This window comes from Physcomitrium patens, chromosome 15 (genome assembly GCF_059467195.1).
Source record: "Physcomitrium patens ecotype Gransden chromosome 15, ASM5946719v1, whole genome shotgun sequence".
In the NCBI taxonomy this organism is placed as follows: Eukaryota; Viridiplantae; Streptophyta; class Bryopsida; order Funariales; family Funariaceae; genus Physcomitrium; species Physcomitrium patens.
In genome coordinates, this window is record NC_143424.1 from 7360829 (window position 1) to 7373674 (window position 12846).

General features: G+C 34.3%; 1 protein-coding gene across 5 annotated transcripts; it reads right to left on the reverse strand.

Annotated features, from left to right (window-relative positions):
* Positions 1-3750: 3750 nt before the first annotated feature.
* On the reverse strand, positions 3751-9137 carry LOC112292443 (cell division control protein 48 homolog A). 5 transcript variants are annotated; one of them, XM_024540937.3, is made up of 7 exons: positions 8742-9137; positions 7883-8554; positions 7566-7686; positions 6433-6827; positions 5209-6269; positions 4428-5069; positions 3751-4251 (listed from the first exon to the last, which is right to left on the reverse strand). In XM_024540937.3, exons 3-7 carry the CDS (start codon positions 7619-7621, stop codon positions 3940-3942), a joined length of 2466 nt encoding a protein of 821 aa, XP_024396705.1. In that variant the 5' UTR covers positions 7622-7686; positions 7883-8554; positions 8742-9137; the 3' UTR covers positions 3751-3939. The 5 variants fall into 5 exon arrangements, with proteins under 5 accessions (XP_024396705.1, XP_090112468.1, XP_024396704.1 ...); XM_090256342.1 differs by having other exon boundaries at positions 7972-8554; positions 8966-9136; XM_024540936.3 differs by having other exon boundaries at positions 7972-8554; positions 8742-9136.
* Positions 9138-12846: the final 3709 nt, after the last annotated feature.

A 12846-nucleotide genomic window follows, 5' to 3' on the forward strand; every position in this document is an offset into this window, starting at 1 on the left:
CTTATTGTGAATGTGTAAAATTTTGAAACAAAAGTTTGAATGATTACTCAATCTTGAAATTTTATCTTAGTCTCTCTCTATATATATGTATATATATACATATATATATATATATATATATATATATACTATAAATATAAAAATATATATGCTTTTCCAACACAATTGTGATCTTCTACTATTTGTAGTGCTAATGTCTCCATTATTTTATTAACACATTGGTTCTTTTTAAACAATAGACATTGTCACAAACATACATATTTACTCCAATAATTACTTAGATACTATGAATACATAAAAGTAAGTTAATTTGATGATATCTTGTACGAAAGTTTCCTAGAAGCTTCATGGATGTGGTTTCACCTTTGTACATGTCTATAGGTCATTAGAAGGTTATAAAATTAGCCAATAAGTAAGCCATGTGTCACACAAGTTGATAGCTTGTGATATAAGCTAATAATGTGGCACATATGTAGGAAACTTGCCTTGTGAGTTAAGATACATGTCTTATAAATTGGACACATATTGGAGGTCTTATAAAATGTCGTCATGTAGCTTCTAATTAGATAGTATATATAGAGACAAGAATAAACTTTTCTTCACTCTTGTCAATGTTTTTCTAGTCTTTAGTCTTATTTCAAGTTTCAATATTATATTAGTTTTGAATAAATATCTATTCTTTTACAATTACACAAGAATGTATTGGATTTTTGATTTGTCAAAATTAATTTCCTTGACAAACACCAATATCTTCATTATCTCACTAACACGATTTTTTTTTTTTTTTTTGTTTTTTTTCTAACTAAAATAAAGCCATAATGGCTTATTGAACAAAAGTAGTTACAAGATTACTTTTGTTCAATAAGCCATTATGCTTTCGCTAAAATTAAGTTAATCTTAATAATAAAATCGAATTTGTATTTTTATGTATAAAATTCAGTAAGCATAATCTTTTTTTCTTTTTTCTTTTTTTTTTTTCTTATCTAGATCTTTAAAAACTAAAACATTATATTTTTACAACATCAAAGCAATTAACACTTTGTGTATATCTATATTATAAATAAGTCATAAATCACTTAAAAGATAATAAAATAAAATAAAGTAAGAAGATTGTTAGAAAGACATCTCCCTTTTATTTTCTAGATTATTTCTCTCCTTCCATCTCCCTCCCTTTTCCATGCTACACCAAGAATACACCATTGCAATAAGTTTTTCAATAAGTTGGACAGTAATAAAGTTGAAAGATACAAAAAGAATAACAAAAAAAATAGTAATTCACAATACTACCATACCAGCAATACAAAGCCAAATCAAACCAAATAAATAAATAAATAAAAGTGTTCACATCAGAATTCCACTAAGCAGATATTATTATTTTAAATTAATATATATATATATATATATATAGAAATTTTTTATTATTAATATTAATCTATTATATGTTTTTGTTTTTATTTTTATTTTTCTTTTTTGATGTTTTTTTTTTTTTTTTTTTTTTTTAATTTCTTTTAGCTTTATTAGTATCTTACTTCTTGAAAAACTTGTAGTAGTAATATATTATTGGTATTACATGAGAGAGGTGTCTATATAGTAAAAATGAGGTGTCTACATATTAAAAGAGAGATGTTGATATAGAAAAAAGAGGGTATTAATATAGAAGTTTCTAAAAATAACTGTTTTAATTCAAAATTATAGTCTAGCACCATCAAGGATCATATTGAAATATATAATTATAAGAAATTTAATTCTTTTAAATATTGTAATAATATAGGAATTAATCATTTTTATTCTTGGTTTTTAAATCTAAAGAAAAGCCATAACCAATCTTTATTCTTTGCATCAAAAAACAACTTAAACCAAATTGACTAAAAACAATTATTTCAATTCTACAAATACTTTTAGAATTGTATTTTTTTTTAATATCAAACATATCTTGTTGATATAATTTTATAATTTTTATAATTTTTCTCTTATTATACATGCATTATCAAAATAGTATTAACAATCTAGTATTTATATGTTTAATCAATTACTACAACAAGCAATTAATAAAACAAATTAGTTGTCCAATATTTATTATAATTAGTAATCTCAAAATATTTTTTACTTCTATTTAAAATATATTTCATGTAAAATCGTGTCTTAAAATTTGTACATTTTATTATTCAATTACTACCAAAGATTATATAATATAACACAATTAAATCCATTTATACCACTATCAACCTATAGAAATGCTACACTTGCATATTTTTTAAAAATATAATCAAATTCTATGTAATATAAAAGATAAAAGAGATTCTATTATATATAAATTTTAGAACCTTATTTAAGTAGCAAAATTGCAATTTAATTGGAAATTATATGTTTGATATTATAAGTTTCATTAATAAAAGAATATTTTTCAAATTTTCAAATTTTTAAAAATAAAAATAAAAAAATCATAAAAACTTACATATATTTATTTTTTATTTTTATTGTTTTGTTATCATGGACATACATATTTACTGTAATATATACCTATATGATTAAGTAGAAGTAGAAAAAAGTAGATTTATTTCATAACATTTTTCAAACTAGCTGCTTCGAAGCTTCATAGATGTTGTTTTGACTTTACATGTGTTTGTAATTGATTGGTTGGTTAGAAACTTGGTTAATAAGTTAACTACAAATTCATTAATCATGTTTATATTTTTTTATGTGTATTTCAAAAATACACATATTTTTAATTCTTAACATTAAGAGACATGCAACATTTACAAGATTGTAGATCATTCACTAATTTATATATATATTTATATTTTTCTACTATCACTAATAATAATTTGATATTTTCATCCACACTTTTACTATATTTATTCCTTGGGTACTACTTGAGAATTTCAACATCCTTGCCTAATTTGTTTAATGTCCCAAATTAACACTTACATATTTTAAATTTAACTACCATGTAAATGATGGGCTGTTGGAAACCAATCATGCTGCCTAGAAAAGGATGTTACTATGAGCAATGGCCAACAATTGTTCATTGATGAACATCTTGGATAGACACATTTAGCATGAGTTGAAGATGTTGCTTTGTATACAACTAATAACCAAGACCATGCATTTGCAACAACCATAGCATGCTCAAGGGCACAAAACTAGTTGGCCTATGCTATCAAGCATTGCATGATGGGTGGAAATAGTAAAAGTGTGGGTAGAAATATCAATTCTCTACTGGTATTCACAATTGTTAAATAGATTTTGCCATTTGCATCTTTCTATTTTAAAAATAATAGATTGTTATGGAATTTTTATTTTACATGGTATAAACAATTTATAATACTTTAGTTAAAATTTTGCATTCTTTTTTTAGTATGAATAGCTGAATTGTGTATTAAATTGTGATCAGACAAATCATTGGTTCAAGTAATTTTCAAGTAATAAAATCCATAGTATTATCAAACTTTGAATTACAAAAATAAGCAACGCTTGTGTGTTCGTTAATTGTATGAAAACAAAGTCATATTGATGATTCTTAATTCCTTATTCATGAAACTAGATGGAAAACATGTATAGGTTCAGTACACTAGTTAGGTTGACAAAGTGAGACGACTGCATTCAGAAAGATCATTGCAACAGCATGTTGCCTTTGAGTGAGGCATTCACATACCAAATCATTTCTGAACACTGTACCCTTTGATAAAGATTAATGATGCAATCAATGGAATTCACACAGTGCCTACTTATCTAAACACACAAATCCAAAAGAGTGAAAATCTGGGAATCAAGTTCCTGCCTTGAATTCGCACCCCATTGGGTAAAGAAAGCAGCCAGGCAGGAGAACCGAGGAAAAAATGCCACCTGCCCTCAATATTCGTCTGTACAAACAAATGTTAACTACTAAAACCCTTGACTCCCCAGCTCCCTCTACTTATGGACTGGCAACTGAATCTCCTAATTATACAAATCGTCTTCATCAGCTGCAGCTGCAGCAAACGCAGACTCTCCACCTACAGCAGCACTGGCAGTGGTTCCAGGAGCTGTGGCAGGTCGGTCTGGGAAACGGAACTCTGAACCGAAGCCTCTAGACTGTTGCAACGTTTGGGCAAAAGCTTGGTACTTGCGGATGTCGGCATCACTCACACTCCTGCGAGCGAATTTCATAGACTCCTCAAAGTGAGCAGCTTTAATCTCTGACACTTCATCAGTCTCGTCTTCTTCCATTGCTTCAGGATTCTCTGCCCTCTTCTTTTCCTTCTCAATATCCTGCACAGAAAAAACAGGGATCCAAGTTCGTTAAGCAACTGCTCTCAGGGAGATGCGTCGAACACAAGAGTCCGACTCATTCTCAGCTCCCTCACTCCTAACATCACATGTAGGAACAATAACATGCAAAAGGAAGTGAAACGAAAGAGCTCCAAGATAATTTTCAGCGTACGAACCTTCTCAATATTTTCACGGATTGCATATTTGCAAGCTCGCTGACAAATCTCGGTAATATCAGCACCACTGAAACCCTGAGTGTGACGGGCAAGAGCCTCCAGGTCGACTTCCTTAGCAATAGGTGATTTGCGCAAGCATGCTTGAAAAATCCGAAGCCTGGAAGCTTCATCGGGGAGTGGGATGTAGATCAGCTGGTCCAATCGTCCTGGTCGCAGCAGGGCAGAATCGATGATATCAGGCCGGTTAGTAGCGCCGATAATGAAGACCGTTTTCTTAGCATTCATGCCGTCCATCTCTGTGAGCAGCTGGTTGAGCACACGATCTGCTGCACCACCAGCGTCACCGCCGCTGCCTCCTCTTTGAGTAGCAATAGAGTCGAGTTCGTCAAAGAAGAGCACACAAGGAGCTGAACCTCGGGCCTTGTCAAAGATTTCGCGGACATTAGCCTCGCTCTCTCCAAACCACATGGTCAAAAGCTCAGGACCTTTGACACTGATGAAATTGGCTTGGCACTCGTTAGCAATAGCCTTTGCGAGCATCGTCTTACCACATCCAGGTGGTCCATAAAAGAGCACTCCCTTGGAAGGTGACATACCAAACTTCTCGAACTTCTCTGGATGCTCCACAGGATATTGCACAGTCTGTAAAAAAAAAAAAAACAAGGTCAGCGAAGTGCACAAATAGCTTAACTTCAACATATGGGAGGTGGATACAACCAATGAAGGCAAGAGCTTTTAAGAAGAAAGAAAGAAAAAAACGACAACTGAGGAAAGAATATACCTCTTGGAGCTCCCGCTTGACGTTATCGAGACCACCGACATCTTCCCAGGTGACATTGGGCACCTCCACAACCGTCTCTCGAAGTGCAGAAGGATTGCTTGTACCCAGTGCAGTTTGGAAGTGCTCATTTGTGACCGCCATGGAATTGAGAATTTCAGCATCAATGGAATCCTCCTCTAAGTCAATAACATCCATTTTCTCCCTGATACACTGGAGAGCTGCTTCGGTAGCCAAAGCTGCAAGATCTGCTCCGACAAAACCATGTGTCTCCTTTGCGACTTTCTCGAGATCAACATCTTCAGCTAGCTTCATGTTTTTGCTATGAATACGCAACACCTCCAAACGGCCTACTTCGTCGGGGACTCCAATGTCGATTTCGCGATCGAATCGGCCAAATCTACGTAGGGCAGGATCTATACTGTTGGGGCGGTTGGTGGCGCCCATCACAATGACATGCGCACGGGACTTCAAACCATCCATCAGTGTTAACAACTGAGACACAATTCTCCGCTCAACCTCTCCTTGAGTCTTCTCCCTCTTAGGAGCAATAGAATCAATCTCATCAATGAAAATAATGGCTGGCGCATTCTTTTCGGCCTCCTCAAAAGCTTTCCTGAGGTTGCTCTCACTCTCTCCCGCCAGCTTTGACATAATCTCAGGCCCGTTGATGAGAAAGAAAAAAGCTCCAGTTTCATTCGCCACAGCTCTTGCAATGAGAGTCTTTCCAGATCCAGGAGGACCAAAAAGAAGGATTCCTTTCGGTGGCTTCACTCCAATAGACTTGAAGAGCTGGGGGTGGCGTAAGGGAAGTTCAACAAGCTCTCTGATCTGTGCCATCTGGCGACGGACTCCTCCAACATCATCGTACCCGACCTCATTTAGGCGTTCTTCATCTTCCCGCTTCACAGGCTCGCCCTCGCAGAATATTTCAGTGTCGGGTGCCACTATACAGTATTCAGCTGGGTCAGTCTCAATGACTTTGAACTCTATGCTCCTCATCCCTCCGCGAACGAGGAACAGGTCTCCTTTCCGTACTGGTCGGTATGCCTCCATAAAGTAAGCTGCAAACATGAACAAAATGTAAGACTTGTCAGTGTAGCAAAGCAGCAGATACAATTCTCCGACTCGTTAGCAATTTTTGAACTTGCAAAGAACTCATCCCAAAACCACCAAAACAAGGTGGAATATGTGTAGAGAAAGAATAGCCGCTTAAACTGTTCGTACGTTTAAGATACGCATCAAAGATGTTGCCGGTAACACCCTCAACTGAATCGTCCAAAGGTAAAACGTGAATGCGCTTTCCATACTTCACGTCAGCACACTGGTGCACAGAGACGACATCGCCAAGGCGCACGCGAAGGTTGGCTCGAACGACCTTGTTCATCCGGATTTTTGGCTCCTCGCAAGTCTCATCCGCCAACACAATGCAAACGGTGTCCTTCCGTTTCTTGCCTTTGATGAGCACTGTGTCACCTCTAAAGAGCTGCAATTTGTCCATCGTCTCTGTGTTGAGAGCAACAACAGAGTTGTCATCGTTCACTGCCTCATCAACAACCAAGCGGTTGGTAGCCTTTTTCCGCTCAAGAATTGCAGTTGTGAAGTCCCTCTTTGTCCCTTTCCTGCGATCAGCACATCGAAATACTAAACAGTAAGAAAACAATGGTAATAAGGCAAATCGTCGCTTAGAAGCTTCCACAAACTCTCAGAGACCCCATGAGAATGCGGCAACACAAATGGAACAAAAACACAGAAGCCTTTCTGTGAATCCAACATGAAACCAACAAAATATTGGTTCCTTCCCTGACGCACTTTTAATATCTCTGCATTCATAACTCTATACAATGGGGGGGGGACCCCTAAGTCCTCAAACGGACCAAAGGAGAAAAAATTCAAGGTGCCGAACCATGTGAACCTCCGCCCTGTCGTAGCCCTAACCCTAAAACTAATTTCCACGAACAAGAACTCTGATCCAAAGAACTGCAACCCTGAAACAGATTATTGACGAGACGCCGTGTTTTCCTAAAAGGTGAAGCCACGACTTCCTAGATAAACACAAATACATCGCAAGAAAACAGACCACAATTACGACCTGACACTGAAACATCTCTTCATCCACTGTGAAAAAAGCGCTGATTACGTGCACTGACCAAAGAACTAACCCGAAGAATCCCCACACACGTGCGCCTCCATGTAGAATAGTATGAAATTGCAGCATGCACGGCGTCTGTGAAACCAAACCTATAATACAATCTTGCACAGCATTCGTCCACGCGATCGAAGTGCACACCGCAACAAGAAACTAATCTACATCCTCAACCGACAACAAAAAGACATGAAACAAAACAACTGCAACATACCCTTCCGGAGCTGGAGGAACATCCTCAGACTTCGTGCCAGATCCAGAAGCGGCCATCTTTGCACAACCTCTCGGTCTCCACTGCCCTCTTCGTAAATTCCAACCCCGTCTTCTCTCGCAACCTGCACCTCACTCACAAGAAAATCCGATTCTCAAATTCTAAACCACCCAAACCCTCTCCGAACTCCTAAGATTCTCCTACTCTTCACTAATCTGTTAACCAAGCCAGTAGCGTCAAGTGGTTTCCCAACTCTTAAAAAATAAATTGCTCTCAATGCAGGTATTCAAGACCGTTATATAGCCTAGCATTCCACTCACAAGTTGCAAGCTACAAGTAAAGTGAAGATCTGGAAGCTGCTGCACCGCCTTCTGACCTTCTAACGCACAAACTAGATATTGAATCTTGCCTTCCAGTCGGTTCCAAGAGATTAAGTCGACTCAAACGAGTGAGTTCGGCAGTTGCGTGGTCTGTAAGGCCTCCTTCGACCTTGTTGAATGTAACCCGTTTCGGAACGAAGGTCAGGTTGCAGGCCACCGAGAGCTCTCAGCTACAAGAGCAACACACCCTCCGAAACTGGGGTGAAGCTTCTCTTGTCCTACACCCCATTTCTCTTTTGCTTCATGGTTGTTTTTCCCCTACTACTGCCTATCTTTCTCTTTGTTTACCGGTACTTCCCGTCACATTTGATGATCGGGTACCTTGCTCAGAGCATCTCCACAGTTAACCGTGTAATCTTCCTGATACCGCGATTCTGGCCACCACGACGAAGTATTGATGGAATAGCACCAGAACTCTAGGTCGTACCTTCCCTTAGGTCCATCATCTACGCCCAGTTTCTCCACCTTTTTTTAGCGCGGATGACAAACACAAAGTACGAATGCTCGCACACACTTTCATGAAGTGACATTATTGATCCCTCTTAACAGGATTGAAAGAGTCCATATATTCTCCTAGAATGCGATGTGCCAAAGTAGGTCTTCCGTCACCCCCTAATAAAATCAACGTAAACGAAAACGAAAAAAGATTAAACAAAATCAAACAGCAACGAGCTAAAGGAAAACAAACAAAACAAACGACATGAAACAAAAACTATGCCATGAGCAGGAAACCATGGAGTAAGCTCCACATCAAACCGAGCTCTAAACACGGGAATTCAGTCGGTTTCAAGGTACTCACGTGGACATGCTCAGGCATAGTCATGTTCGCTACCTTGACAAAAGAAAGAAAAGAAAAGAAAATTCTCAAACATTCCTTCGAATCATACAAAATAATCAACTTCGATTGGTGTTTGTTCAGGAACGGTAAGCAAGCTGCAATGATTTTCCTCAAGATATTTTTATTCTTCTGGCGAGATATCCTTCGTGTGTGTGTGTGTGTGTGAGTGAGAGAAAAATATATACATGTATGTAATAAACGATATAAATCCGAGAGTGGAAACTGCCGTTGCAAGCAGCTCAGACGCACATGCAACACGGTTACTCCAGAGCATCGGGGGAACTTCAACAAGAAGTGATGCCATCCTTTGGCATCTTAATGTGGCATTCCGCCTTACACCCCTCCTCTTCTTCATCCTCCCTTCCACTTCATTCAGGTTCTAAACCAGAAACGGTGCGCAGGCCTTTGTTCTGACGGAACCACGCGATCCTGGTTGGCATCGACCCAAGCCATAGACTCACTAACGTGCGTGAAACTCGATGGGGACCATTACTAGGGTTCTGTTGACGACAACGACGACGACGAGGTTAACGTTCCATCGCAACCATGCAAAGCTTACACTAATACAACCACGCAGCCTCGTTCACACTCGTTGAGGGTCTGATTTTAGCCACAACCCTGTTTACACGAGGAGTACATATGGACAGGACCATCCTCGTGGGTTGTCCTTTACTTGGGAGGGGATGTGTTGAGGGGATGTGCCCTTTGCCTATTGAGTCAGGTTTAGAACTTAACTTTGTTTGTGTTCATAGTGAAAAGGATATTTCAGTACAATTAATAAAATGTGGCATCTCGACCTGTGACCATATTATTGTTGTTATTTGTTGCTATTTTTTCTATGGTGAAGGAAAACTGAGTGTCTTCAATGATGTTCTTCACAAATCAAAATATGGGTACCGTCATTTGGTTATCAATTCTGAATTAGAATTCTTTTTGTGAGGAATGTTGTTGTTGTTGTTGTTGTTGTTGTTATGATTATTATTATTATTATTGTTGTTGTTAATACTGATCTTCGTTTTTTGCATTATGAAATATATTCATCAAAAATTTATTTTTGGTATAAAATTACGTGTAAGTTAGTTGAATATGTGTATTTATAGGTGATTTATTTTTACTTACTTTAAACAAATAATGCTTCTCCAAAAGAAATAATAATAATAATGAGAACACATAACTATGATATTATGAACTAATTTTGTTGAATAGTATTAAAAATGTGAGATTGTAATTAATAATATTCAACTTATGATTTGTTAATCTTTATTTATCTAAATTAGCCATTTTAGAGTTGGGTAGTTTTGCATTACTTCATAAATGAAAATATGATATTAAAACTACAGAATGTTTAAGAAATGGATTGCAAATTATGTGTAGGTGTATATTTCTACATTTGGTCATATAATGTCAAATGATTTTTTGTGGTAAACTTAGATAACAATTTTTGCTAGAAATATAAATAAAACCAAATCACTGATCTCATTTAATGATATTACCCTCTTTATTCTATCTAAACTTGCATAAATTCATTACAAACTAAATAAAAAGTAAATTTACGATTGTTTTATTATATATATATATATATAACAAAAAGCCTTGAAAATGTTCTAAAAGATTTATTGTTTGGTTTTTTCAACCTAATCTAAAACACAATCTCATGTTAGGATTATTTTTGCTAGGCTTGTATATGTTTGCAATATTATATATATATATATATATATGCATTATGTTGGCAAATGTAACGACAGAAAGAAAGAATTAAATTAAAACTGATCAAAGCCAATATATATCACTAAGTAATTTTATCCAATAATTAATGTACTCAAATGAATCAATTGATTTTAGTTATACAATCTAAGCATCACCATTTATTTATTTATTTATTTATTTATTTTATTTCTATGTATTGCCGGATCTTAATGAAGTAAATTTCGAAAACAACAAAATTAGCTTTGAGTGTATACTAGTGTCACCTACAGGAATTTGTGCACTTGCTTAATCTACCAAAAGCTGTACTAAATATCTTTTGTTAATACTTTGGGATTCATTAATATGCTTGAAATTCTTAATTAAGTTTTGGTAGAAGACACTAGTGTGTTTTAAAATTTGAGATTAGTTGTAAAGATAGTATTATTCTTTGGTGTATGCACCAAATTTAAATCCAATTAAAAGAAATAATAATAATAATAATAATAATAATAAAAACACCTTCATACACTTTTGTAGTCACTGTTTACTCTAGAATAATCAACATCATATTTCAAAATATATTTCTATGTAGCTTTTCAGATATTATACTTTTCATACACCATATATTTGATATTAAACTAACCAAGTAAAATGGTTCATTTTTATAAAACAATCAATGGGACTAAAGATCACAAATCTTTGCAAGTTATGCATATCTTTATTCAAATGTTTTAACAATATTATATTGGATCAATCCCACAAGGTTTATATAATCCTCAGAAAAAACTAGAAGAATTTAAGAAAATAAAAAATTGATGTATACATAAAAAATAAGAGAGGGTAAAATGTTTCTGAACTGAATGCATGAGGTCTTAGGTAATTATACAATATTACCATAGTATAGAGTATCCTTTGCCCAAACTATTACTACTACTATTGATTCTTGTCTATGTGTCTCTAATTTTTTGCTAGATGTTGCTAGATAGTTAGCTACATAATTCAATAGATAATAGAAATATTGAATTATTACCATAAAATAGACCTAGTTGGAGCAAAAAATATCATGCAATAGAGGTTATTGAGTTATTGGATATTAACTTATAAAGGGATCATCGAATACAACAAATATTTGAATTATCTAATCAATCATATACCACATCAATACACTATGTATTTTTTTTGTTTGATATTATCTTCTATTGCGTTGTTCATGTGTTAAAAAAAAATAAAACTAATAACTAAGTATGGTTTTTTTCATTGTGCATTGTGCTAGTAAATCAAGCTATTAATTTGATTTCTAATTATCTTAGCTTTCTTCTTTTTAAACAAAATAAAATGTACACAAAAGCATTTAGAGATATCATGTCTAATTATTTATATATTTTCTTTTTATGTATATTATGTTTTAGTTTCTTTGAAATAATAAATTGTATTGAATACATGAAAAATTTAAAATAAACAAAATCACCATTTTTGTTTTTCTAGAATCATAATTGTGTAGAAAATAAATATAAGAAACATTTAATTTGAATATAAAAAGAATAAATTAATATATCTTGTGCATTGATAAAATTACTTGTCAACCAACAATCAAGACCATTGATAACAAACCTACCTAATAAATTACAAAAAATATATTGACTTTATTACAAATCCATATGTTGGTATTGACTAATTGTCCACGAGATACATTTCACAGTCAAGTTTGAATTTATATATATAGATAAATTTATTTATAAAAGAAAATGGTGCCTGTATGTTCAGTAAAATCAGTGATTGGCTGTGGTTAATATATGTGTGTTAACTGTGTGTGTAAAAAATATGTGTGTTGACTGTGGCCAGCTCTCTGTATGCTTTTCCTATATCACAATGCAACCCTAATTTTATTCTATTTTTATCATAATCTCCTTCAAGGCATTAACACAAAACTCAAGATTATATATATATATATATATATATATATATATGCGTGTGTGTGTATGTATTGTTATTCTGTATTAAATATTGATTTCTAGGATTTATTTTGAAAACATCTAACTTTTATCTAAATTTTGAAAACATTTTTTTAAGAAATAAAATCATAAAATGTATGATCTTTTAAATCACTTCATAACCAAAATTATTGTTTAAAATATAATATTATGTAAAATAATTTTGCATATAGTGTTTGTGAAAAGAAAGAAATAAGACAAAATAATTTATTGCATTATACTATAGAATGTTAGTCAAAGATGTAGTTGGTTTCTACTCATCTTTGTAATAACCTTGTAGCAGAGCAATGCTATACAACATCGTCGTTTGACATGTGATTTGATTGAAGAAACAATTTACAATCGTTGAAGGCAAAGACTGTTTGCTAGCTAAATGGGAAAATATGAAT

Bases quoted from the DNA above. Each gene is read 5' to 3' on its own strand.
- LOC112292443 (XM_024540937.3), bottom strand. From the start codon at position 7,621: ATGGCCGCTTCTGGATCTGGCACGAAGTCTGAGGATGTTCCTCCAGCT. The intron at 5,070-5,208 runs GTATATTCTTTC...TTTTTTTTACAG, and splicing joins TCAAGCGGGAGCTCCAAGAG to ACTGTGCAATATCCTGTGGA. The intron at 4,252-4,427 runs GTTCGTACGCTG...TTTTCTGTGCAG, and splicing joins TCCGTGAAAATATTGAGAAG to GATATTGAGAAGGAAAAGAA.